This window comes from Macaca fascicularis, chromosome 1, assembly GCF_037993035.2.
Source record: "Macaca fascicularis isolate 582-1 chromosome 1, T2T-MFA8v1.1".
Classification (NCBI taxonomy): Eukaryota; Metazoa; Chordata; class Mammalia; order Primates; family Cercopithecidae; genus Macaca; species Macaca fascicularis.
The window spans coordinates 201,835,397-201,861,788 of NC_088375.1; the positions used below are offsets into that span (position 1 = coordinate 201,835,397).

General features: G+C 51.8%; 1 protein-coding gene and 1 long non-coding RNA gene across 9 annotated transcripts in view; one reads left to right on the plus strand and one right to left on the minus strand.

Moving 5' to 3' along the window:
* Positions 1-25,031, plus strand: part of TRIM62 (tripartite motif containing 62) — a 35,597-nt gene extending 10,566 nt beyond the window's left edge. For 2 of the 3 annotated variants that reach the window (XM_005544059.4, XM_045375268.2), the window contains 4 exons: positions 6,026-6,121; positions 12,002-12,258; positions 13,408-13,523; positions 22,673-25,031. In XM_005544059.4, coding sequence (XP_005544116.2) covers positions 6,026-6,121; positions 12,002-12,258; positions 13,408-13,523; positions 22,673-23,223 — 1,020 coding nt within the window. In that variant the 3' untranslated portion in view covers positions 23,224-25,031. Of the gene's footprint in view, positions 1-6,025; positions 6,122-11,972; positions 12,259-13,407; positions 13,524-22,672 lie in introns of those variants that run through there. The other variant, XM_074013129.1, reaches the window with a different exon arrangement.
* Positions 1,846-26,392, minus strand: part of LOC135966536 (uncharacterized) — a 39,241-nt gene continuing 14,694 nt past the window's right edge. The window contains exons 1-6 of one of the 6 annotated variants that reach the window (XR_012423039.1): positions 12,763-12,911; positions 11,036-11,086; positions 8,688-9,218; positions 6,538-6,630; positions 5,362-5,419; positions 4,646-4,773 (exon numbers count right to left, since the gene is read on the minus strand). This is a non-coding gene — a long non-coding RNA (uncharacterized lncRNA). Of the gene's footprint in view, positions 4,774-5,361; positions 5,420-6,537; positions 6,631-8,687; positions 9,219-11,035; positions 11,087-12,762; positions 12,912-26,392 lie in introns of those variants that run through there. The other 5 variants (XR_012423041.1, XR_012423038.1, XR_012423045.1 and 2 more) reach the window with 5 other exon arrangements.

A 26,392-nucleotide genomic window follows, 5' to 3' on the forward strand; every position in this document is an offset into this window, starting at 1 on the left:
GCGGCCAGCACAAAGCCTGACACTCACTGGGTACTCAGAAATTTTTGCTGCATTGACTTGCATGGGAGGTAGGGAGGCCAAGAGATTTTGAACATGGATTTTTGGAGCCACTGAGAGCCTCCCCTCTGCCCTTACTAGCTGTGTGAACTTAGGCAACTGCCTAACCTCACTGACCCTCAATTTCCCCCTCTGTGAGATGGGTGCAATAAAGACACTACTAACCTTATGAATTGTTGTGAGAATTAGGTCGACAAGATGCCTGTGAAATTAAAACCCAAACCACAGCCGCCTCCAGTCCCTCTGGTCCTGCATCTTTGTGGTTACCGGGTGTCCTTCCTCAGGGTTAAGCTCTATCACTTGGGAGTTTATCAGGCTCCAGTTTCCTGTGTGACCTCTCTGCTGGAGTAAAATTTCCAGTTTGTTCTCCTCTGTCAAGCTGTGTGTGGCCGTGGGCCAGTCGGTCCCTTCCCTTGGGCCTGTGTTTCCTGTCCTGGCAATCCAAGGGGTTGGACCAGATGGTCCCTGCAGCCTCTTCCTGCTCTGGCCATCTGAGAAGGGAAGGAGGGGCCACCTGGACACAGTGAGGGATGAAAACACAAAGAAGCGACTAGGAAGCCGCATACGGGACACAGTGACCGCTCTGTCTCCCGAGCACCCAGGGTGTGCCAGGCTCTGTGCCCTGTGAGGCTGAACACTTCTTACCATTGTCTCATTTTACCCTCCCAACCCTAGGAGATATGATTATCCCCATTTTTCAGACAAGGCACTGGGGCACAGAGAGGTTAGGTGACATCCCAGGTTCACACAGCCTAATGGGTGGTAGAGCCATTTTTCTAACCGAGGAAGGAGACATGTTGGAGGGGGAGGGGTGACACAGCTCAGGCAGCCTTCTAAGTCCTGCCGTCTGGACTCTAGGGTTTAGTTTTCCTAGGTTAGATGTTCCCTCAGGCTCTGCACCTAGCCCACCCAGGGAACTCTGCCTGCTGGGGGCCTTCTCTCCCCTCCCACCTTTCAGAGGTGAGCTCTGACCCAGCCTAGCCTCATCCCTGGGCAGGAACATCCTGAAGACTCAGCGAGGCCAGCGGTGTGTGGCCCTGTCCTAGGTACTGAGATTGTGAAAATCTCCCCTTTCCACAGTCCCTGCCCTCAAGAGCCCACAGTCTAGTAGGGGATAATTTTTTGTTTCTGTTTTTAAAGATGGAGTCTTGCTCTGTCACCCAGGCTGGAGTGTACAATCTAGTAGGGGATTTTTTTTTTTTTTTTTTTTTTAGAGACTGGGCTCTGTCGCCCAGGCTGGAGTGCAGTGGCATGATCTTGGCTCACTGCAACTTCCACCTCAGTTAAAGCGATTTTTCTCACCTCAGCCTCCCAAGTAGCCAGGATTACAGGCACCCACCACCATGCCCGGCTAATTTTTGTATTTTTAGTAGAGACGGGGTTTTGCCATGTTGGTCAGGCTGGTTTTGAACTTCTGACCTCAGGTGATCCACCTGCCTCAGCCTCCCAAAGTGTTGGGATTACAGGTGTGAGCCACTGTGCCCAGCCTAGTAGGGGAGATTGACAGGTAATCTTGCAATTAAAATGCAGTATGTGCCATCAGGATACAAGTGTGGGACACTGTGCACACAGAGTTTGAGATATGGACTCCCAGGGGAGGTGACATTTGCTCTGGGTCTTGAGAGATGTGTAAAGGCCTGGAGAGCCGTGTGAGCTGCTTAGTGTGTCTGGAGCAGTACCGTCCGCTAGAACTCTCTGGGAGAATGGGCAGTTCTGTGTCTGCACTGTCTGATACAGCAGCCCATGTGGCTGGCAAGCACTTGAAATGTGACCAGTGCAACCGAGGAACTGAATTTTCCATTTTATTTCATTTTAATTAATTGCAATTTAAATAGCCACAAGTGTCGTATTGGACAGCACACATCTGGACCAAGAGCTAGGACTGGAGAAGAAAAGGTTGGGGCCAGCAGTGAAGAGCCTTGAATGTCACCCTAAGGCTTTGTGCCTTTCTTCTCAGACAATGTGGAAATCTGCGGACTGGCACAATGGGGAGAGTGAGAGGGGAAAGCATTTATAGATCTGCCCTTTAGAACAATCACTGCAGCTGCTATGCAGGGCACTTGGAGCAGCAGGAGAGCTAGAGGCAGGGAGGAGCCTGGGGCCACAGCCCAGAAAAGAAGTGGTGAAAACTGAACCAGAGGCGGCACACAGAGAGAGGAGAGAACAAATTCCAGAGCAAACCTGGTCACTGGATTGGCCTGGAGGCGGTAGGACTCAGGATGACTCTCACTCCGAGGTTTCTGGCTGGGATGGAGTTGGGGGAGGGGGGCCCTTCACTGAGATGGGGAATATAGGGAGAGGAGCAAGTTTGGGATCTCCTAACACGATCGCAGCATTCCCCGTGATGTAAGTGTCTGTGTCCCTGACTGTCACCCCAACACATGCACACCTCGTGGCATCAGGTTTGGGACTCTTCCCTTATCCCTGTCCCCATCCCTGACACAGCACCATGCGGGGCCCAAGGTCTCGCCACATGTTTGTGGAATGGGCAAATGAGTGTTCCGATTCTCCCAGGATCCAGAAGGAAGGAGGAAGCCCGCTGTCCTTATTCCCTGACTCCGAAATCAGGGAGGAATTCGTCCAGGTTTCTCGAGTGCCCTGAGCAATGTGAGGAACTAGACTCCAAGGCAGTTTCTTAGAAATCCTGAAGAGCTGCCTGGGTGGCTGGGTCTTCTGTGGACCCACGGGGACCTCCAGGGGAAGAATTGTAGCACTCGGCCCATCTCCTCCACATCTGCCGTCAGCCACACTGTGTCCCAGGCTGGACAGCCCAAGGCTGTCAGGGGCACCTGAGGAGCAGTCTTTCTACTCTCTTAGTCAAGCAAGATTCCTCTGCTCCAAGGAATGCATCTGCTCAAGCTGCATATGAATGTTAGGAATGACTTTCAGCTGTTAGTAACAGAGCCCTGGCTGAAGTAGCTGCAGTCAGATGGGGTGCATTTCTCTCTCATGTAAGACAAGTCTCTAGGAAAGGACTCCAGGTAGGGTGTGCTGCAGCGGGTTGCACTGGCTCCTGAGAGCTGATTGTGTGCATCTCATCCCAATGCCGAGTCCAACTACTACTTCACACTGATAACTTGAAATCCACTTGAGTGGGAGCATTCACATCATGGAAATTGGCACTGTTGGGGCTTAAAAAAAAAAAGTTTTTCTGAGACAGCCAGCTTCCTAGCATGTCACTGGGTAAACCAATGGTGTGGCAGCCCCGTAGTCATCAGGGACTCAGGCTCCTTCTTCCTTCTACTCTTCTGGTTTCGGCTTGTGACTTCAGTCTTTACAGTTGCCTCATGGCCTAAGATGGCTGCCAGAGTTCCAACCATTGCATCTGCATGGGCTCTCAAAAAGAGCAGCTTATTTTTTTCTATCTTACCCCCATTTCCATGGCTGGCTCTTCCTCATCCTTCTGCTGTCACCTCCTCAGAGAAGCCTTCCCTGGCCACCCTACCTAAAGTCCCCTTCATCTCACACTGCTTTATTTTCTCTGGAGGACACACCATATTGGTAACCTCGCTCCGCTATTATTTTCCTTGTTTGTTGTCTGTCGTCCCCACTAGACTAGTCTCTATGGTCAAGGACTGTGTCTGTCTTGTCCTTTGCCATATCCCAGTGCCTCAACAGTGCCTGGTACATAATAGTTGCCCAAGAAATATTTGTTAAGTGAATGATCAATAGTATTCAAAGATAATTTTGTTTTCTGCATTCTTCCATCAGAATGTCATCATGAACATTTTCCCACGTTGCTGCCTAGTCTGTAAAATTAATTGAACTAGACATTTACCGAGGCCCTCCCTGGTCTGACAAGCTGAATGAGTGGGAGGGAGGTGGATGTGAACAGGTAAGTCAGCCTTCCTGGCACTGCTCACAGCCCAGGCTGCCTGGGGAACTCAGAGGCCATTTCCAGGAATTCTATTCATGCAGCAAGCATCCTTGAGTCCCGTCTCAGTGCCAGGCTGCTGCTGGGTGCGAGGTATATGGAGAGGGAGCAATAGGAGCCGACCTGGAGGACTCATGGGCCAATACGGGACGGAGGAGAGACAGACAGGAAAACAACTGGCGATAATACAATGGGCGAGATTCTCAATGCCTGCAGACAGCTGGACCCTGTGCTGGGCAGCACTCACCTCCACACCCCTTTTATCACTTGACGAATAATCACTGAGTCCCTGGGCATAAGGCAGGGAACAAGCCAGACAAGATTCCTACTACTCTCATGAAACTCACATTCTAGTGAGGAGACAGGCAGTAAAGACACAGTCAAATACATTCAGACAGCAGAAGGTGCAAGGAAGACCGTGAATCCAGATGCGTGACAGGGTATGAGGAGGTGCCAGTGTACGTGGGGTCGTCAGGCAAGACTCTTCAAGGAGGTGGAAGCTGAGTTAAGTTAATGGTACAAAGGAGTCACCATGAGAAACTCTTGAGAGTGGAGGCCACCAGCCAGAGGGAATAGTCCTAGGGCATAGGTTGAAGGTTGGAATGAGCTCAAGACGGTAGAGGCACAGGAGGAAGGCCACTGGCTGGTTGGGAGTAACGGGGGAAGGTGTTGGAGACAGAGGTGGGATCAGAAGGTGCCCCAAACTCAGCAATCGAGATGAATAGTATTTAATGCAGTGTTTCTTAAATCAAAATAAATGCAAAAAACCCATGATGAACAAAATTCAACATTTCAAACAAGGCCAGGATCACTAACAGTGCTCTGCTGAGCCACACTGGAACCTGCGACAAAGGAAAAATCAGTGATGCTGATCATGCTTTTATTTAAAATTCTGATATCTTGTGTGTCGTGGATTTGTTGTTAGTCATCGCAGGAGTCATCATGGTAGAAAACGTGTCACCAGGCATCAAGATCATGGTCTCCACAACCAGGCTGCCCGGGTTCCCATTCCTTCTTTACCGTTACATGCTTATCTGTAGGCTGTGGGGCCAGTTTCTTGACCTCTCTATATCTTTTTCTCCATCAGAAGATGGAGATAATAATCGTGCCTCCCTTAGGGTTACTGAGAGGCCCAAGTGAATTAATACAAGCAAAGAGCTAAGAACAGCGCCCAGCCCACTGTAGCCCTCAGAGAATGTTGGCAGCTAGTCTGTAGCATTGGACTGGTGCAGCTTTGGTTCCTTAGAGCAGCAGTCCTCAACCTTTTTAGCACCAGGGACCAGCTTCATGGAAGACAATTTTTCCACAAACCGTGGGTGGTGGGGGTAGGGTGATGGTTTTGGGATGATTCAAGCACATTACATTTATTGTGCACTTTATTTCTACTATTATTTAATTGTAATATATAATGAAATAATTACACAACTCACCATGATGTAGAATCAGTGGGAGCCCTGAGCTTGTTTTTCCGCAGCTAGACAGTCCCATCTGGGGGTGACAGGAGACAGTGAGTGATCATCAGGCATTAGATTCTCATAAGGAGCAGGCAACCTAGATCCCTCCCATGTGCAGTTCACACTCCTATGAGAATCTAATGCTACCACTGATCCGACAGCAGGTGGAGTCAGGTGGTAATGCCAGCGATGGGGAGCGGCTGTAAATACAGATGAAGGTTTGCCCCTCCCCACCACCACCCAGCTCCTGCTGTGCAGCCAGGTTCCTAACAAGCTGCCGACCGATACCCATCTGTGGTCTGGGGGTTGGAGACCCCTGCCTTAATTCTAAGCAGGGATCCAGGGCCAAGTGTGGGGAGCCGGAGAGTGTGTATGTGGAGGTTGATTGTCACAGAAGCCTCTAGGTTAGCCAGAGAGGAGGAGGCTGTTGCAAAGATGCGGGTGAAAGATAGGGACGGATTCTGGAGGTATTTAGGAGACAGACTCTACAGGACTTGCTGGTGGTTGAACTGTGACGGGAGGCAAGGGTTGGAGGTGGGGACAGAGGCCAGGCTAACCCTCAGCGACTGGCAGTGGTCAGGGATGAAAGCCTGGGCCAGGCGCGGCCCCCGCCCCCATCCCAGCCGTGTGTGTGTTTCAGAGGGAGCTGAAGGAACAACTTCAGGCCCTTCAAGACAGCGAGCGGGAGCACACTGAGGCGCTGCAGCTGCTCAAGCGACAACTGGCGGAGACCAAGGTGAGCCTGGCCCGGGCGCAGGGGCGGGACCGACAGAGATGAGGGCAGGGATTCGAGGGGTGGGGCTAGCTGGGGAAGAGGGGCGGGGCCTCAGGTGTGCCCGGAAACCGGGCTTCAAGGAGCCAAACCTGGAGTGAGAACGGTCAGGGTGGGGAAGATGGTGGGGCGTCCGTGAAGTTAAATGGGGTGGGACCCACCCCATCGTGACTGGCGGTAAGGATTTGGGCTGGTCCCTGGGTTAAGGATGGGGCCATTTCTCCCTTGCCACTTTGGGTGGAAGTTGAGGCGGGTTCAGGGATCCCCGGAAACCTCCCCCGCTTCGCGGCCCCGGCGTCCTGAAGGGCTGGGGAATGTGCTCAGTCTCTTTTTCCTCTCCCCTTATTAAAAACGCCCAACCCTGGTGTGGTGACACGCACTTGTAGTCCCAGCCTCTTCAGAGGCCAAGACGAGATGATGGCTTGAGCCCAGGAGTTTGAGACCAGCCTGGTCAATACAGAAAGATGTCTTCTCTACAAAAATAAAATAAAATAATAATAATAATAATAATAATAATAATAATTGAATATAGCTAGGTGTGGTGGCACATGCCTGTAGTCCCAGCTACTCTGGAGACTCAGACAGATGGGAGGATCGCCTGAGTCCAGGAGTTTGAGGTTGCAGTAGGCCATGATCATGCCACTGCACTCCAGCCTGGATGACAGAGTGATACCCTGTCTCTACAATGAATGAATGGATGAATAAGCCTATTGCCTAGGAGTCAATCCTGAGCATGTCCCCTCGAAGCCCTCCAGAGGTGGCCCAGCCCTGGTATCATCTCCCCTTAAGCTCAGGCTATGGGATATGGACTCTGAAAGGTAGGGCCAAACTCTGCAGTCTCTGGCTACCATGGTTTGGGAAATAAACAAACAAACAAACAAACAAATCTTTCCACTGACCTGAGAAGGACATGGGTTCTGATCCCACCACTAACTCACTGTGTGACTTTGGGTAAATTGCATGCTTTTCTGGACCCCCAGCCTTCCCATCTGTCCAGTGGGGACTGCCAGGGTCAGTCCAGCACTCTGGGACTGGAAGGGCCGGGTGGAGTCCCCACTGTACAGTGACTCTGTGTCATGAGGCCTGGGGTGATTTCAGGCTGACCCTGCTCTGTCAGCAGAAGCTGCAGCAGAGCCTTAGGAATGCACCGGGCCTCTGGAGGTCATCCTGGGGCCTGGAGACACTGTTGGAAACCCAGATTTGTGCCCCAGCTTGGCCACCAACCCACTGTGGGGTCTCAAGAAGGTCATGACAAACAATTCTTCACAGAACATTCCAGAGTGCCTCTGGGCAGGACCTTCAGTGGGCAACAGGCAATAAACAGTCACAGGATGCTGGCCTCATTGCTTCTCACAGCCTCAGTTTCCCCATCTGTCTGGTGATTCTGTACCTCTCGGATGATGAGAAGCAAATGGAAGCCTCTCTCTGGACGAGAGGGGAGTATTATGGTCTGTTCCTTCTCCCCAGCAGCACTTTCTTCTCTTCTCTCCATGCCCCATCCCCTCTTTGTTTTTCTCCACTGACCTCTTCCTCCCCCGCTTTCCTGTCCATCTGTCTGCCTCTGGGGGGTCCTGTGGGGCCACGTCCCCCTCCAGTTCCCCCAGCCCCACTTCCTGTCTGGACTGGGGTGTTTATACAAGAAATGCCTATGGATGCTTTGGAGGTCATATTTCACCTGGTGCCTGACTCGGCTTTCCTGCTGTGCCTGCCCCTCCAATGGCCTGGCCTGAGGGCCTATCTGATCTCCCTCCTCAGACCCTGTGTTTTCCTTGGTGGCGCCCTGGCAGGGTGATGCATTCTTGGCAGGGTGTTTTTCTGAAAGGGCCCCAGTGCCTCCAGGCCCCAGGGTGCTCCAAAGGATGTTGTGGGTTGGGGTGGGGGCTGTTTCCTCAGCCACGGAGCTGAAAGGAGGGGGTTGGGGAAAGGGTGACTCTGCCCTAGAAAGAACTAGAATAAATGGGGTACACCAGTTGAGCAGAACTTTTCTCTTTGCTGAGAATCGTGTTCCCCTTCATTATCCTGCCAACCCACAGAATGTCACCTCCATGAGAGCAGGATTCCCCAAAACCTAGCACAGTGTCTGGCACACAATAAGTAGTTATAAAAAAAACGTGAGTGAAAAGAAAAAAAAATCGGCTGGGTGTGGTGGCTCATGCCTGTAATCCCAGCACTTTGGGAGGCCAAGGCGGGCAGATCACCTGAGTTCAGAAGTTCAAGACCAGCCTGGCCAACACGGTGAAATCCCGTCTCTACTAAAAATACAAAAATTAGCTGAGCGTGGTGGTGGGTGCCTGTAATCCCAGCTACTGTAGAGGCTGAGGCAGGAGAATCGCTTGAATCCGGGAGGTGGAGGTTGCAGTGAGCCAATATCGAGCCACTGCACTCCAGCCTGGGCGACAAGAGCGAGACTCCATCTCAAAACAAACAAATAAACAAACAGGAAAGAAAAAAAATCGTCCCAGGTAGGAACTGTTGTTATCTCAATTTTATCAGTGAGGAAACTGAGGCACAGAGAGGTTGAGTGACCAACCTGAAGTCCCACAGCCAGTAAATGGCAACTTGGGAGTTTACCATCCAGTCCTGTCAGAGTCCAGTGCATATTCCAGCTGGGATGTCTCCTGGGGTATCCTGGAAGAGCTATGGCTTTGTGGTCAGCAAGCTGGGTGGGTCAGTAGGACTCATCGGGAATGTACTTGGGGCTCCAGGGGTGGCTGTCACTCTGATGTTCCACTGCTGGCTGCCCTGTCCCTGCCTTCCTCCCTTTCCCTCCCATCCTCTCTCGTCCTTGAGACATTGAAACTCCAGCCTGGAAAAAAGATGGAGCCTGCACCCAGCTCTGTGGAGCAATCTTGGACAAGACTCTTCCCTGCTTCCCTCCTTCACCCCTCAAGCAGTTCCTGATTGCCAGCCTTGTACCAGGCCCTGGGATGGGCACAGGGGTGCAGAGCCGAAGTAGATGTCAGTCCTACCCAGCGGGAGCTTACTCACTAGCCAGGAAGACAGAAAATGTGGGACAATGTATTAAGACTGTTGACAGAAGGCTCTGGGAACATCCAAGTGCCTGAAAGAGAGGAAAGTTATGTCTGAGGAGGTCACTTTCAAGCTAGGTCTTGCAGGATGAGTAGGAGTTTGCCAGTTGAATACAGGGTTTGGGTAGGGTCATTCTAGGCAGGTGCAGTTGCAATGCAGTGGCACTAGGGAGGTAAGCTAGGGTTAAATTGAGAAGGTCCTTGAATGCCAGACTGAAGAGTCTGGCATTTTACTGCACGTCAAGGAGCTAAGGAAGGCTTCTAAACTCAGGATCATCTGTGATCCAGTTGGCACTTTAGAAGGATTACTCTGACAGTGAGTTTGCTGGCAAAGACAAGAGTTGACTTGTAGACCAAGTGAGTTGGAAAGACCTGTGGGACCCCAGGGGGATGTGTTGGGGAGACCATTGGAAAAATGGGTGTGGCACTCAGGAGACAGGCAAGGCCATCCATACGGACTTGGGAACCATCCTTAAAGCAGTTCGAGTTGAAAATGAGGGCAGGTAGGCTGGGTGCGGTGGCTCAAGCCTGTAATCCCAGCACTTTGGGAGGCCGAGACGGGCGGATCACGAGGTCAGGAGATCGAGACCATCCTGGCTAACACAGTGAAACCCCGTCTCTACTAAAAAAATATAAAAATCTAGCCGGGCGAGGTGGCAGGCGCCTGTAGTCTCAGCTACTCGGGAGGCTGAGGCAGGAGAATGGCGTGAACCCGGGAGGCAGAGCTTGCAGTGAGCTGAGATCCGGCCACTGCACTCCAGCCTGGGCGACAGAGCAAGACTCCGTCTCAAAAAAAAAAAAAAAAAAAAAGAAAATGAGGGCAGGTGTAGAGGGTGAGGATGGAAGGCGCTGACCTGGATGAGCCCCGAGGAACATGGGAGGCAGAGAGGCAGCAGTCACAGAGATGGGAGGCAAAGCAGAACTTTCAACTAGGAGAGGGTGGCCAGTGGGCTAAGTGCTGCTGCAGAGTGGTCTAGGAGGAGCCAGAGGAGCAGCTGTGGAGTCTGGGCGCCTGTGGAGGGCAGCTCCAGGCAGGGCAGGGATGCCGGACCCCATCTTCCCCATCGGCAACATGCCGCTGCAGAGGCCTCCACCCTCCCCGGGTGAGGGGGCTCAGGAAGGCCACAGCAGCCTGGCTGTGCATCCCCAGCCTCTCCTCCGCCCCCCTTTGTCTGCCTGACATTCTGGGTGGGCATGCGCAGCGAGGCTGGCCCGCCGCCAGCAGTTCTTCCTGCAGGCCAGCAGCCGCGCATCGGGGAGGGAACAGGCCCTAATTGAGCCTTTGTGGAGCCTCCCACAGAGCCCTGGGCACTGAACACAGTGGGGTTTCTGACTCCATGAACTCACAGCCAGAATCCCACAAAGTAAAATTGCAGAGGCAGGCCCCACATGCTGCTGCAGCCTGGCCGCACTTCTGTAGCCCGTGTCGTCCTGACGCTAAGCCCTTCCTCAGGCGGCTCCCTCTGCCTGTTCCCCCCACCCACAACTGACATCCTGCCCATCCCTCAGGGCCCAGCTCAGAAGCTGGCTCTCAATGAAGACTTCCAGGAAACGCTTATTAGAATTGCACTCTTCAATAACCAGGCTCTTTGCGCCATGGGGTGTGTCACATACCACCTCCTCATTTCATCTTCACCACAATCCTACAATGCAGGTTTTGTTACCCCTTTCACAGATAAGAAAACTAAGGTTCATAGCTCTTAGGCAACTGACGTTGCCACAGCTAGAGACCCAGAGCTAGAATCCTTATGCGGGCTGTCGGGCACCAAACCTGTGCCCTTCACTTCTTCACCCTTCCTGAGCCTCACAGTGCCCGCGGGGGCAGAGAAAACTGAAAGCTCATGCTTACCTCCCTGATCCTGTCCACAGACACCAGTTCTCGTTCCTTTGCCAGAGGGTCCTAGAGGTAACGGGACACAGCGAGTAACCACCGAGGTTTTCTCAGCACATTGCAATTTACAAAGCTCTTTGATGTATGTGATCTCCTTGTCATCTTTCCTTGAGCCCTCTGAATGAGCCCCATGAATGATTTTTTTTAAATAAAGACTTCAGCTGGGCGCAATGGCTCACGCCCGTAATCCCAGCACTTTGGGAGGCCAAGATGGGCACATCACCTAAGGTCAGGCGTTTGAGACCAGCCTGGCCAACATGGTGAAACCCCATCTCTACTAAAAATACAAAAATTATCCAGGCATAGTGGCGGACTCCTGTAATCCCAGCTACTAGGGAGGCTGAGGCTGGAGAATCGCCTGAACCCAGGAGGCAGAGGTTGCAGTGAGCCGAGATCACACCATTGCACTCCAGCCTGGGTGACAAGAGCAAAACTCCATCTCAAAAAAATAATAATAATAAAAGTAAAAAAATAATAATAAAGACTTCACTATGTCCCTGAGAGAATATCTTCACCCTGCCCCCTAGCCCTCACTCCAGCTCCCTCATCCCTCCTACCCCCAAGCCAGAAACCTGGGCATTATCCCCAGCTCCTTTCTCTTCTGTACCCCTCTAGCCAACACAGCAGAGTCAAAGAGGCTGCCCTCTAGATGTTTCTCAAACCGTGTTCCTCACCATTGCTGCTGCTCCTCTAGTTCAAGCCTCATTTTCTCACCTGGGCCATTTCATTAGCTATTTAATGGACCACAAAGAACATGCCCATCCTTTCCTACCACCATGCCTTTGCATGTGACATTCCCCCCACTACGTGTGCCCTTTCCCACCCTTTCCTCTCTACGTGTCAAGGCTCTCAATTTCCTCCTCTCACCCAGAGATCACTCCATCTGCTCCCCCAGCCATAACCCCTGACGACTGTCCCCCACAGTCTTCCACCAAGAGCCTGCGGACCACTATCGGTGAGGCCTTCGAGCGGCTGCACCGGCTGCTGCGCGAGCGCCAGAAGGCCATGCTGGAGGAGCTGGAGGCAGACACGGCCCGCACGCTGACTGACATCGAGCAGAAAGTCCAGCGCTACAGCCAGCAGCTGCGCAAGGTGCAGGAGGGAGCCCAGATCCTGCAGGAGCGGCTGGCCGAAACCGACCGGCACACCTTCCTGGCCGGGGTGGCCTCACTGTCCGAGCGGTAAGTGCCACCTGCCAGGGGCCCTCCCCGGCTGACCGTCCCCTCCTCAACCCATGCTGGGCAATGGGAGTGGAGGCAGGTGGGATCCTTAGCAGAGAATTCTTTCATTCAAATCTTCATCAAACATTTATGGGACGTCTGCTATGGGTAGGAGCATGAAGCCTTGAGTATGAAGCCAATGAGGCTTGAACTAGAGGAGCAGCAGCAATGGTGAGGGACACAGTTTGAAAACCATCTAGAGGGCAGCCACTTTGACCCTGCTGTGTTGGCTCTAGGGGTGCAGGAGAGAAAGGATCTGGGAATAAAGACTTCATGTGTTTACATTATTATATATGTAATATATTCTGTACACATTATAGATAGTAGGTAACATTTAATAGTGTTTACAATCATATAATATAAATATATTAGATATTATTTTATTTATGATAATGTTGGCATTACATGATATTATATAAAGGCTTTATATACTGTAACCCTCTCAGTCCCTTTGAAAGTAGTTACCACTGTCATCATCATTTCATGCATGTAGAAACTGAGGCTCCTGCTGGGTGCGGTGGCTCATGCCTGTAATCCCAGCACTTTGGGAGGCCGAGGTGGGTGGATCAGGAGTTCAGGACCAGCCTGACCAACATGGTGAAACCCCGTCTCTACTAAAAAAAAAATACAAAAATTAGCCGGGTGTGGTGGCGGGCGCCTGTAGTCCCAGCTACTCAGGAGGCTGAGGCAGGAGAATTTCTTGAACTCAGGATTCAAGCCTAGGTCTCTGTGACCCTAAAGCTTCCCTTAGTAGTAGTAACACTTAGTCATTGGTTTGTCGGTGATCAACGCTGATTGCTAAGATCATGAATTTGGCGTTGATCATGAGCCAAGCACTGTGCTGAGCATCTGTATATGTTATGCCACGTAATTCTCGCAAAAAGCCTAGAAGGCTGATGCTAGCATAGCACCCATTTTAAAGATGAGAAGACTGAGGGAATGGTTAGAGAGGCCAGAAGCAGCACAAGCAGGCACTTGAATCTGAGTCCCACAGACTTCTCACTCATGATCACGTCCTATGCCAGCTGCCCTGAAGGTGGCTGCAGGGCCCCTGGCATTGGGGCAGGAATCTAGTCCCTGGTGCAGCCTCCTTTCCTGCTCTCCTTCCAGGCTCAAGGGAAAAATCCATGAGACCAACCTCACGTATGAAGACTTCCCGACTTCCAAGTACACAGGCCCCCTGCAGTATACCATCTGGAAGTCCTTGTTCCAGGACATCCACCCAGGTAAGGCGTGGGTTATCATGGTCCCAGCGCAGCCCAGCCCTCTGTCCTAAACACAGCATGGGGCAGTTGTGTTTACCTCCCTGATCTTGTCCATGAGCAGAGTGCCTTGCGGAGCACCTAGTGTGTTCTGGGACCTGTCCTGAGCACCTGCACAATCACTCAGCTCAGTGAACCTTCGTAAAACTCCATGAGATGGCCGGGCGTGGTGGCTCACGCCTGTAATCCCAGCACTTTGGGAGGCTGAGGTAGGTGGATCATGAGGTCAGGAGTTTGAGACCAGCCTGGTCAACATGGTGAAACCCTGTCTCTACTAAAAATATAAAAATTAGCTGGGTGTGGTGGCACACACCTGTAATCCCAGCTACTCGAAAGGCTGAGGCAGGAGAATTGCTTGAATCCAGGAGGCAGAGGGTGCAGTGAGCTGAGATTGAGCCACTGCACTCCAGCCTGGGCAACAGAGCAAGACTCCATCTCGGAAAAAAAAGGGAAAAAAAACAAACAAACCATGAGGTAGGTTCCATTAGCAAACCCATTCTCCAGATGAAATGACTGAGGCCTGGACACTTCATAGGCTCCTTCTATACAGTGGGGTATATAACAGTTCACACCAGGAACTGTTCTAGGTGCTGGAGACACCACAGTGAGCAAAACAGGTAAAAATCCCTGCCCTCACACATCTTACATCCTAGGGTGTGAGAGAGAAAGTGGACAAAAGTAATTCAGGAAAATACAGAGCAATTAGATACTGACAAATAAATAAGGAAGGGGGCTGGGAAAGGTGAGACAGGATGCAGATTTTAGACAGGTGGTCCAGGAACCAGCGTGCACCGAGAAGGCGGCATTAGAGTCAAGGGCTGAAGGAGAGTGAGCCACATAGGTATCTGGAGGAAGAGTGTTCCTGGCCTGGGAACAGCAAGTGCAAAGGCCCTGAGGCAGGAGCACATCTCACTCTCACCAGTCTCACTCTGTTTCCAAGGCAGGAAGAGCAAGGAGGCTAATGTGGCTGGAGGGAGAAGAGTGAGAAGGAGGGTGGAGGTGAAGAGATTGAGAAGGTAGCAGTGGCCAGACCACGAGGGTCTGTAGGTCATTGTGAGAACTTTGGATTTTATGCTGAGTGAGATGAGAGCCAATGGAGGGCTTGGAGCAGTGAAGTGACGTGAGCTGGTTTAAGTTTTTTAAGGATCCCTCTGGCTAGTGGGTTGAGAATAGAATGAAGCGGGTGAAGGATGGGGGCTGGGAAATGGGTTAGGAGACCACTGGGTAATCCAGGCAAGAGGTGATGTGGGTGTGAAGCAGGGTGATTGTAGTGGAGGGGGTGGTAAGGGGTAGGATTTAGGACATATTTTGTAGGGACAACCAACAGGATTTGCTAGTGGATTAGCAAATCCAGGCGTGAAAGAAAGAAGACAAGGGAGATAGCAATTATTTCAGCCAAAGTGACTAAAAGGATGAAGTTGTAAGCCTGTAAGGTTGGTGATGCCAATTAGATATCTCAGTGCTGATGTTGAAAATGCAGTAGGGATGACAAGCCAGCAATACAAGAGGAAGGTCAGCACTGGCATCATTAGCATATGGACAGCATTTAATGAGCCTGGACAAGATCACCTAGGAAGTGGGGGTAGATAGAAAAGACAGAGTGCTGCCCTAACATCAGGAGCCCCGGGACACTCCTAGAAGTCAGGGACAGGAGGGGCACCCAGCCAAGGAGACCTAGAGGGAGTAGTCGGAGGGATAGGAGGGCAACCCAGGTATGTCCTCGAAGCCTGGAGGAAGCGTTTCCAGGAGAGAGTGGCTAATGGTGACAAAGGCTGCTGAGCCAAGCGTGGGAGAACTCAGAACAGACTATTCTCCAGGTTTAGCAACAAGGAAGTCATTGGTGGCCTTGATGAGAGCTGGCTGGGTGGAGCAATAGGGGCCAAAGCCTGGTTGGAGCTGGTCCAAGAGAGGTGGAGGCAATGCTTTAAAGGAGTTTTACTCAAGCGAAGGAGAGAGAATGCAGTAGTGCTGTTTTTTATGATAGAAGAAATACAGCATATCGGTGAGATTATTGGAAAGATCCAGTAGAGGGGACAGAATTAAGGATGTAGGAGAGGGAGTTGCAGGAGTGACAGCCTTGACTGCTGCCCAGCCTTGACTGCGATCTGCTGCATGGCTGAGAGCCAGCTTCTGCTGGGAGCCCAGACAGTTCATCTCCAAGAGCCCAGAGAAAGTAGAATAAGTGGGCACCAAAGCCCCACTGTAGCTGGGACTACAGGCACCTACCACCACGCCCAGCTAATTTTTGTATTTTTTGTAGAGACGGGGTTTCACCATGTTGGCCAGGGTGGTCTTGAACTCCTGACCTTGTGATCTGCCCACCTTGGCCTCCCAAAGTGTTGGGATTACAGGCGTGAGCCACCGCACCTGGCCTCAAAAAAAAATTTTTTTTTAGTTTAATTTAAAAAAAAAAAGATCTAAAGATGGTTCCTATAGCTGAGCAAGATAATGGAAGAGAGAATGAGAAGCTGGCAGGCCCCAGATCCTATACAGCCTTGAATGCCAGGCTGAGGTACCTGGACTGCCTCTCCGAGCTGTGACAGACGTGGAGCAGGTGGCAGCTGAGGCTAGAAGGCTCCCCAGGCGCTCCAGGGCTCTCCTGGGTCAGTGACTGGGGAGGGAATCGGAGCCTTGGATGTGCTTTTGCCTCCTAGAACTTAGTCTCAGCCTCCCAAAGTGCTGGTATTACAGGCGTGAGCCACCACACCCTGCCCATCTTCAGATCTTAAATGAGCCATATTCTCCCTCATCTACATGTTTGCACATGCCGTTCCCTTTGGCTAAAGCCCTCCACACAATCCTTAGCCTTTGGTGGCCAACTCTTACTCTCCTTGGCATCTTAGTTTATAAACACTTCCTCTGAGAAGCCTTCCCAGATTTCTCAAAGGCAACCTGGTCTTACCTAGTCTCACTGTCTTGTCATTGTCTGTGTGGCTGTCTCACTCTCTAGACTGTGAACTCTGAGGGTCAGGGGCCAGGTCTGATTCACTCCCAGCAGCCAGCACAGCAAATGTTTGTCAATGAATGCCTAAAAAATGAATGGGTCCTAGTCCCAGTTCTGTTTCTAGAATAGTGCCTCGCATAAAGTAGGTGCTTAGTAAATATTTGTTGACTGAAGAAACTTGCTGCACAGCCTGGGACAAATCACTGCCTCCTCTGAGCTTTAGCTTCTTCCTCTGTGAAACAGGGATGCTAGCGTTCCCTTCTCAACTCCCTCACAAGTGAGCAAAGGGATGTGGAACTTGCCGTCACCCCAGTGCAGGGTTTCTCAACCTCAGCCCCATTGATACCGGAGGCTGGACCATTCCTTGTTGCAGGGCCCCACCTTGTGCACTGCAGGATGTTTAGTGGCATCCCTGGCCTCTACCCACTAGATGCCGGTAGCCACCCCACTCAGTTGTAACAACCAAAAATGTCTCCGGACTTTGCCAAATGTCCCTGGGAAGCAAAATTGGCCCAGCTGAGAACCACTGCCCCAGAGAAAGCTGCCTGCCAGAGAGGGGCTGAGGGAGGAACAGCCTGTGCTCCAACATCCTGCCCAGAGCAGAGGCCCCTGCGGAGTTCAAAGAGCAGCTGCCTGGTTGGCTGGGCCCCTTCCTTTATCTGTGGGGCCTGTGAAGTCACTCTGGCTCCTCTGCCAGCACCAAAGCCCTTTATGTCCAGATGGGAGGGGTGCCTCCAGGGACCTAGCCCATGGATTCTAGCAGCTTCCTGCCTGCCCCTCCCCTCCGGCTCAGGCTTCCTATTGGGTCACCTGCGAACCCCATCCAGCACCTGTCACTCCCCTGCTCTGGCACTTCTACTCTCCCCCACCTCCCACGCCCCTGTCCCACCCCCAGCCTAACATTAGGAAGCTCTCCTCCAACTGTGACCTTCCTACCTACCTGGTCTAAATCTCCCAACTCCCAGGCACAAACTGCCTCCCCAGCCAGGCCAGGCAGCCCATTGTCCCAAGGACACCAGGAGCAGCCTGCCTTGCTCCTGCCTCCTCCCCTTCCTGGGCTGCTCGCTCCCCTTCCCTTGCTAATCTGAATCCAGTCATTTTGAGTCGCAGCGCATTCCCTGCCTAGCTGTGTGACCCAGGGCAATTCTCTCCCCTCTCTGAGCCCCAGTTTCCTCATCTGTAAAACAAGGGTAGTTGCATTTCTCTCCCAGGGTAGCTGTGCAGATTAAAGTATTTGTTTGTAATAATGATCCTGTAACACTTAGTAAGTACTTGATTCCTGTCTGTTTATTATTATTGTCACGAATCGACAGATGGTTCCCCAGTCTTTTTTTTTTCTTTTTTTTTTTTTTTTTCTTTTCGCTCTTGTTGCCCAGGCTGGAAGTACAGTGGTGCGATCTCGGCTCACCACAACCTCCGCCTCCCGGGTTCTAGCAATTCTCTGGCCTCAGTCTCCCAAGTAGCTGGGATTACAAGCATGTTCCACCATGCCCAGCTAATTTTTTGTATTTTTAGTAGAGACAGGGTTTCTACATGTTGGTCAGCCTGATCTCGAACTCCCAACCTCAGGTGATCCACCTGCCTCGGCCTCCCAAAGTGCTGGGATTACAGGCATGAGCCGCCGCACCCGGCTTCCCATCTTGCTGAACAGGCTTTCTGGGGCCACATGCTGGAAAGAGCATGATGCGAAAAGACCTCAGCTCAAGTTCCAACTCTGCTTCGTCCCCAAGTGGCAGCTCGAGCAAGCCACTTACCTCAGAGTCGTCTCCTTGGAGCCTCAGTCTCCTCTGAAAAATGGCTAGAACAATTTATGCCCCTGGGACTGTCGTGGTGCTCCAATGAGCTAGTAAGTGTGAGAATGTTTTTGCACATGCCTTCCCTGTACATCTGAGGGACTAAGAAACCAGGTTTTTTAAAGGCCTGGCCAGAGGAAAACGCTGACAGCCAGCCTTTCATGTTCTGTCAGGCCTCTGCATGCTCGGAGCCTCTGTTCTTGAGAACAAAGAAACACAATCCACTCACTGCCAAGCAGCTGTGCTGGGCTGTGCCCCGGGAGGGCTTTCTCCGCTGCTTGGGCAGAATGTGATTGCTCGGTGGTGGCCGGGAAACATCTCCTGGGACCTCCACAGTTCATGATCCTTCCTGAATGCCTTTGACCTCAAGGTCTCAGAGAGGCTTAAATAAATGGAGAACACACCTGGAGACCAGATGGGCTGCCTCAGTGTCTGGCTTTTTGTTTTTATAAATCTTGGTGTCCCGGGACTTAGAAATGAGCTCTGACCTGTAGAATAGTGAGCCCCCGGGGACTACACTTGTTTCGCAGGGCCTGTCACCTCCTGGGGATGAGAGACAGATGGAGGGACTGACTTCTCAGAGGGGGAAGAGGTATTGCCATGCCCCTTCCAGGTCCCTCTCTGGTCTGAAGGTTGTTATTCCTGTTAGCCCTAGCCTCAGGGAGGGAGCCCCAGGAGCCAAGACCCTGTGTTAATGATGCATGCAAGGCCTTGGAGGTGGCTCCAGCCAGGGTGCCAGGCCCTGCCCAGCCTCACCCCTTGGGGTATAGAAGCCTCCTAAGAGTCAGGCCACACCCCCTGCCTAACAGAGTGGTATGCCCTGCCCCTAGGCCAGCCCAGTGAGTGGCAGGCCCTGTACCCATCCTGTCCCCTGGGCTTCAAGCAGGGCAGGTCCACTCGCCAGGGCTGGCATTCGGTGGGTCAGGATTTCCTCCAATCTGCAGGCTCATCTTTGTCTGCTGGTCTCAGACCCACTGAGAGCTCCCTTATCTCCCTCCTAGGATACCCTCCCACTCATCAGTGGCACCACAAGTGGCCCACCTTGCCCTACATAAGCTACAAGTCTGAGGCTGAGCCCTCATGCCTGCTCCTCACCAGTCCTTCTGCCCTGAGCCTTGGTTGCTGCCTGTAGCTGGTCTCAAATCACCCAGGCGCCTTAGATATTATGCCTGGATTCCCCCAGCACTCTGAACTGCTGCTCTTCATGCCTGGGCACGGTGCATCGCTCTTCTGCCCCTCCGCCGCCACACCTGAGTGAAATCCACACCAGTGTCATAGGGGTGGCCCACCTATGTCTGATTACATTCCTCTTCTCGCCCTAGCTCTTCCCCCTACCACACACTCCTCCTACAGCTTCTTCCCACTCCCACTTCCCAACCCCACTGTGGGAATTCCCCACATTCCACCGGGCAGGGGCCCCCTGGTTTTGACAAGCTGCCTGTGGCCAGTCAGACCACAGGATGAAACATCAGTGTCCGTCTTCTCTTGGCTCCCCGTCTTCTATGTCCCTGGACAGAGGATTGTGTTTCCATTGACCCCTCTATTCACAGGGCTAATTACTTCCATACAGCCCTCTAAGTCCAAAGGACAGAAACAAAGAGGGTAAAATGCAAAACTAAAGTTACTCCTGGCAAAGACCATGGAAGGAACTTGATACAGGTCAGCGGTCCAGTGGGTATATGAACAGAGGCACAGTTCAGGGACTGGATGTGGCTCCCTGTTGGAGACAGTCCCCATCATTGAGGCATCTTATTTCTGTGCGTGAATGCAGCCAACAGAGGCAACTGAAGTAGGGGGAATGCTCCCGCCAAGCATAACCACGTCCCCACTTTGCCAGATAAGAAAAGAACCAGAGAGCTGGATGTCCAAGACCCCCAAGGAATGGAGGCAACATTCCTTCTTCCCACTTTTCCTCACCTCTGTCTTGCTCTTGCCTGGAAACGGTCACTCAGGCTAAGGAAAGCCAATCCCAGGTTCCTCCTTCTCCTCTGGCTGGTTATCAGCTCCCTCAGGGAGCAGAGAGTAAACAGAGGTCTTAACAAGAGTTCATGAAATTTTTAGAGTCAGACCTGCTAAGCCGGTGTGGCCAGCCCAGAACCAGGTGATGCAGCCCATGCCACCTGCCCAACACAAACACAGCCGGTTTAATTTGGTGAGTCTTTCCGGAAACCTGCCACATGCCAGGCCCTGGGCTGGGCTCTGGACATACAAGGGAGAGCCCAGTTAGATAGTACACAGTCCTTTGGTGCAATTGGAGAAATAGGGCAAAATGTGATCACAGAAGATAATACCGCATGCCAGTAGCAGGGCACAAATAAAGCTAAAGAATTTCAGGCCAGGTACGGTGGCTCACACCTATAATCCCAGCACTGTGAGAGGCTGAGGCAGCAGGATCACTTGAGGCCAGGAGTTCGAGACCAGCCTGGCCAACGTAGCGAAACCTCATCTCTATGAAAAATTTAAAAATTAGCTCTGCATAGTGATGCATGCCTATAGTCTCAGCTACTCAAGAGGCTGAGGCAGGAGGATCACTTAAGCCTAGGAGTTGGAGGCTCCAATGAGCTATGATGATACTACTGCACTCCAGCATGGGTGACAGAGTGAGACCCTGTCTTCTATTTTTTTAAAAAAGAAGAAGCCAGCACGGTGGCTCATACCTGTAATCCCAGCACTTTGGGAGGCCGAAGTGGGCAGATCACCTGAGGTCAGGAGTTCAAGACCAGCCTGGCCAACATGGCGAAACCCTATCTCTACTAAAAATACAAAAAATTAGCCGGGCGTGGTGGCGGGTGCCTATAATCCTAGCTACTCAGGAGACTGAGGCAGGAGAATCACTTGAACCTGGGAGGTGAAGGTTGCAGTGAGCCAAGATCACGCCACTGCATTCCAGCCTGGGGGATACAGCAAGACTCTGTCTCCAAAATAAATAAATAAATAAATAAATAACACAAAGAAGAAGAAAAAGGAATTTCAGAGGACAGAATGAGCACATCTGCTGGGCGACCAGGAAGGCTTCCCACAGGGTGGGCCTTTTGAATTGAGCCTCTGGGGATGGTTACAACAAGCAGAGAGGAGGAGGTGGAGGGAACCATGTGAGCAGAAGCTTCGGACCTGAGTCGGGTAGGGGCAGAAGTGAGAGGCTGGCTGGGAGAAAGGACTGGAGCTAGACTGCAGACGGCCTTGGTTAGTCCTGGCTCTGCCAATATTTGCAGGATGATCTAAGTTTGTCATGTCTCCCCTCTGGGTCTCCGTTTCCTCATCTGTCAAATGGAAGAGGTGGCCTAGAATTCATGGTTTTCAATCTTTTCAGACCCATTGTCTACTTTTCCTAACAAATCATTTGTAATATCTCAAAGATAATATAACCTTTTTACAATTTCAAGTGTAACCTTTTCACAGTTTCAAGTGTTGTGTGTGTATATGTACATATATACATACTCTGACTATTAATATAAAGGAAAATAGAAGGAAATTATTAATAATCAAATATTTTGTATGTCAACATGTAGATGCTCACCCACAATCACACTAGAAAACATAGCAAAGTAGCCAGGTCCTCTCGTCATAGGTAAAACACCATCCTGCCTCAAATGCCTATACAGGTAGGTTGTCTCGGTCAGTGGTGCTGTCCTTAGGGATGTATTTTCCAACAAAACAAACATTTTTTAGGGAAGTTCCAAACAAAACAGATGCAGCCTTCCCTTCATTTACATGGTGGTTGCATTCTGAAATATTCAGGGTATATTAAAACTGCAAAAAATTATTTCATGTTTATACATGAAATGGAACTAGGTTATAGTTTCTGATCCTTATAAAAAAGATTTTTCATCCACATGAATGTCTGCTGGGACATGTGGAAATCACTGGGAGTCAGGGAAGGTGTGGGGCAGAAATTCCCTTTGCAGAACTGTCCTGTCCATTTCGTGGTCTTTAGCATCCCTGGATCCCAGCTGTCGTTAAGACGACCTGAACACACTCACAAATTTCCCCATTCCCCCTAGGGGAGCAGTAGCAACTGGATCATCTGGAAGCTCCCTCCCAGCTCTAAAATTCCCCAATTCTAGGCCTCATTCTGGTTAATTCAACAAACATTTGCCAGTGCCCACTATGTGCTTCGCCCTGGGCATCCGGCAGTGAACAAGCAGCTGTAGCCCCTGCTCCCCTGCAGATAATATCTGGAAGGACCTTAACCACCACCCTTCCATTTTACAGAGGAGGAAGATGAGGCCCAGAGAGGGCACCCTTGTATTTGAGGTCACACAGCAGGTCAGAGGCCTCCTACGTACCAACCAGAACTCTGCCCTCAGGAAGGCACTGCATGGTAGGTCCACAGCCTTCTCCCCACTCATCTTCTCTCCCTCCTCCACCCCCCACAGTGCCAGCCGCCCTAACCCTGGACCCAGGCACAGCCCACCAGCGCCTGATCCTGTCGGACGACTGCACCATTGTGGCTTACGGCAACCTGCACCCACAGCCGCTGCAGGACTCACCAAAGCGCTTCGATGTGGAGGTGTCGGTGCTGGGTTCTGAAGCCTTCAGTAGTGGCGTCCACTACTGGGAGGTGGTGGTGGCAGAGAAGACCCAGTGGGTGATCGGGCTGGCGCACGAAGCTGCAAGCCGCAAGGGCAGCATCCAGATCCAGCCCAGCCGCGGCTTCTACTGCATCGTGATGCACGATGGCAACCAGTACAGCGCCTGCACGGAGCCCTGGACGCGGCTCAACGTCCGGGACAAGCTTGACAAGGTGGGCGTCTTCCTGGACTACGATCAAGGCTTGCTCATCTTCTACAATGCTGATGACATGTCCTGGCTCTACACCTTCCGCGAGAAGTTCCCTGGCAAGCTCTGCTCTTACTTCAGCCCTGGCCAGAGCCACGCCAATGGCAAGAACGTTCAGCCGCTGCGGATCAACACCGTCCGCATCTAGTCCAGGCCGAAGCAGACCACAGCCTCCTAGGGCCACTGCCACCTGCAAGAGCCCTGCCCAGGAGATGGAAGACCTGGACTACGGCCCACAGTGGCCACTGGAGACCTCAGGCCAGTTGTTTACCCTCCAGTCTCCATGTCCCTGTCTGTAAAATGGAGGTTGCATTCTCTACTTCCTAAACTCTCTTCCAGCATCGATGTTCTGTAGCTCTGACCTTGATGGGGATACAGCTTTGATCCAAGGATGTGACATGGCTTCTCCTCAGGGCAACCCCTGCCCAACCCTCAGCCCCATCCTCTCAGGGGCAGGGGACTACCTTCCAGTGTCTCCCTCCTGCCCAGCCCTGGCCTCAGGAAGTGTCAGAGCCTGGCCAGTAGTTGGCAGCCCGAAAGACACACAGCACCCTCTTATGTCCCATGGCCTAAGACTTGCCCCTGACCAAGCTAGTGATGGGCCATTTACCCTGGACCCCAGTCCACAGTGGACACAGGTAGTGTCCTAGGGTTGCCTGAGAACCAACCTCTCCTGCCACCCCCACACCAAGAACTATATGGTTCCTACTTTTCCCACCGATCTGCTGGTCAATGATGCTGCTGTGGCCTGTGGAAGGCACCTGGTAGTTAAGTCCACACATTACAGTCATGTGCCACCACCTTCCTGCGCACAGGCCCAAGGTCAGGGTGAGTGTATACCCAAAGCTGATGCAGAGCCCATTAGCCTAAAAGCAACTGCAGGACAAGCCTCCCTGGATGATCGAGGTCCCCAGCAGCTCTGAACAAGAGTCCAGCCAACCCTCTTCAGCCAAGCCTCTGTGACCTGCTAGGGTGCAGGAGGCTTCCAGAAGCTGTTGTTGTAATTAGGACCCAAGCACTGGGAGGGGCTGTTGGCTGGGACCTCTCGTCAGACTTGGCATCTATCTCAGTTAGGATCCTGCTGCAGAAAACAAGAGCCACTTGTAGCTGGTTTAATTAGGCAAGGATTTATTACCTGGCCCCTGGTGGCTTGCAACATTGTTGGAAGAGCTGGAGAAGCAGACTCTGCTGAATTTCCAGGAACGACTCCCAGCGCCAGATTCATCATGTCTGTTGTGACCAGGAAAGCTGACCCCATCCGCAGGAAGCCACTGCGCCAGAAAGCTGCTGACTGCAGAACTAGGCTCCCTCTGCCACGGTCCGTGCCAGCCAGTGGATGTCCCGAGGCCTGCCCCTCTCCCACTTCACTCAGTTCCCAAATCTAAATTTTTACAAGAGATTCTGTTTGGGGGAACTTAAGTCAGATCCAGAACCTTGGCTGCAAGGGAGTCTGGGAAATGTCGTTTTCCTCTTTCCAACTTCAGTCATACAAAAAGGCTCACTAGAAGGAAGTTCAGGTGGGCTGAGCAAGCCCCACCTGTGTTTTTTTGCCACAGCATCCAATTGTGAAGAACTCGGGAGAGGGTGGAGTCCACATCTAGGGTTGTCCTGCCCCTTGGTTCTGTCCCTGCCCAGAGGTGGGAACTGGAGGAGTGGGCTGCAAGACTCAGCCTAAAACTCCCCGGCCTTGACTTTTCTTTCTAGTTCTGGGGCCTCGATTCTGCACTTGGGGTCTCTGAACACACCATCCCAAGGTAGCCAGAAGAGCTAAACATAGGGGGTTCTTACAGTGGCAGCCCCCCACCTGCCGGGGCCTCCCTTGGGCAAGAGGAATTGTCAGCCCTACCCCACCCCTTCAACTACCAGAATCTGGGCCACCCCAGAAGTATTTTTATTTAAAATGTTGCCCGTTTTATGAGTTATGATCAATTTGTATTAAAGTTACAGATGTCAGTAGCCAGTTCCACTCATTCTGACAAACACACAGGCCCACCCAGCTCTGTCCCAGGCAGTGCACACACACGAGCAGAGCTAATCCACAAAGCAGCCCGGCTGGGTAAATGGTATTATGCTCATTTTACAGAGGAGGAAAAATGGGGTTCAGAGAGAAGCCATGACTTACCTGGAGTCCCATATCCCATGCTGGCAAGCGCCACACCGCAAACCTGTCCAAAAACTTACCAGCCAGGGAGGGCTGTCAGTCCTTACCTGGAGGACAGGTGGTGGTAGTCTTGGGAGCAGGCAGTGGGCAGCTCATGGGGCAGTGGCAAGAGCCTGGTTTCGGGAACCACACAGACCTCAGCTCAAGTCCAGGCTCCATCACTGTGTGACTGTGTGACTTTAGAAAAAGGACCACCCTCTCTGGGACTGTTTTCCCACATGGAAGATGAGGATAATAACACCGATTTCACATGATTTATTGGTAAGCTATAAAGTGCAGTGCACTTAAGGAGGCCCTACCCTATGCCCCCAGCTGCCTCCCAGAGTCAGTGGCTGGAGCTGTGTGGGTTTCCTGAACCTCTGGACTGGCTCTGACCTAAGTAGTCTTTCTCCTTATGGTCTATGAAGGGTAAGGGACCGCCTAGGCCAGGACAGTCCTGAGGTCTATCCCACCTGTGACTGATGGGGAAGCATCCTGGCTGGGAGGTAGGACAGGCTCTGCCTGTGGACACATGGGCTGTGCACACTTAAGTGGAAAAGACTGTCGACTAAAGAAGAAATATCAAGCTTTTAAAGAATTCAGGTTCACTTTACTTAGAAGTCTTACTGAGTACTATAGATAGACCTAGAGCCCAGCAGCGGCCCTTTAGAGCGGTTCTATCAGTCAGCCTCAGGACAGTATTTTAGCCCACCGCTTATATACAGGTGGTGGAGGTTTAGTACATGCAAAATCACATCTCATTTGCTCAGAAGTAACATTAAAGCAGAGTCACATCAACGTTTGCATGTAAGAGTGTGTCTGGGCTATAGATTACAGAGGCATAATCATGAAAACCATCAGACGCTATCTTCTGTACAGGAAAAGGCAAGGACTAGGTTCAATTATCTTTTAAGGAATATAGTGACTCAGGCAAGAGACGTAGGGGGCCATGCCCACTACTCTGTCTTGTCTCCAAAGCATCCCTCCAGAGAGCTGCACATGGTCACAGAGTCAGAGGCTTGTGAAATTATGCTGGCAAGCAGAAATGAGGGAAGCAGCTTCTTCCATTTGCTACTGTGTCTCCCAGGCCACTGGGCGCTCTCTGCAGTGTGCAGGGAGCCCAGCACCCCTGGGAGCCCTGGACTGGTGTTGGCTTTCTGTTATTTACACCCTAAGA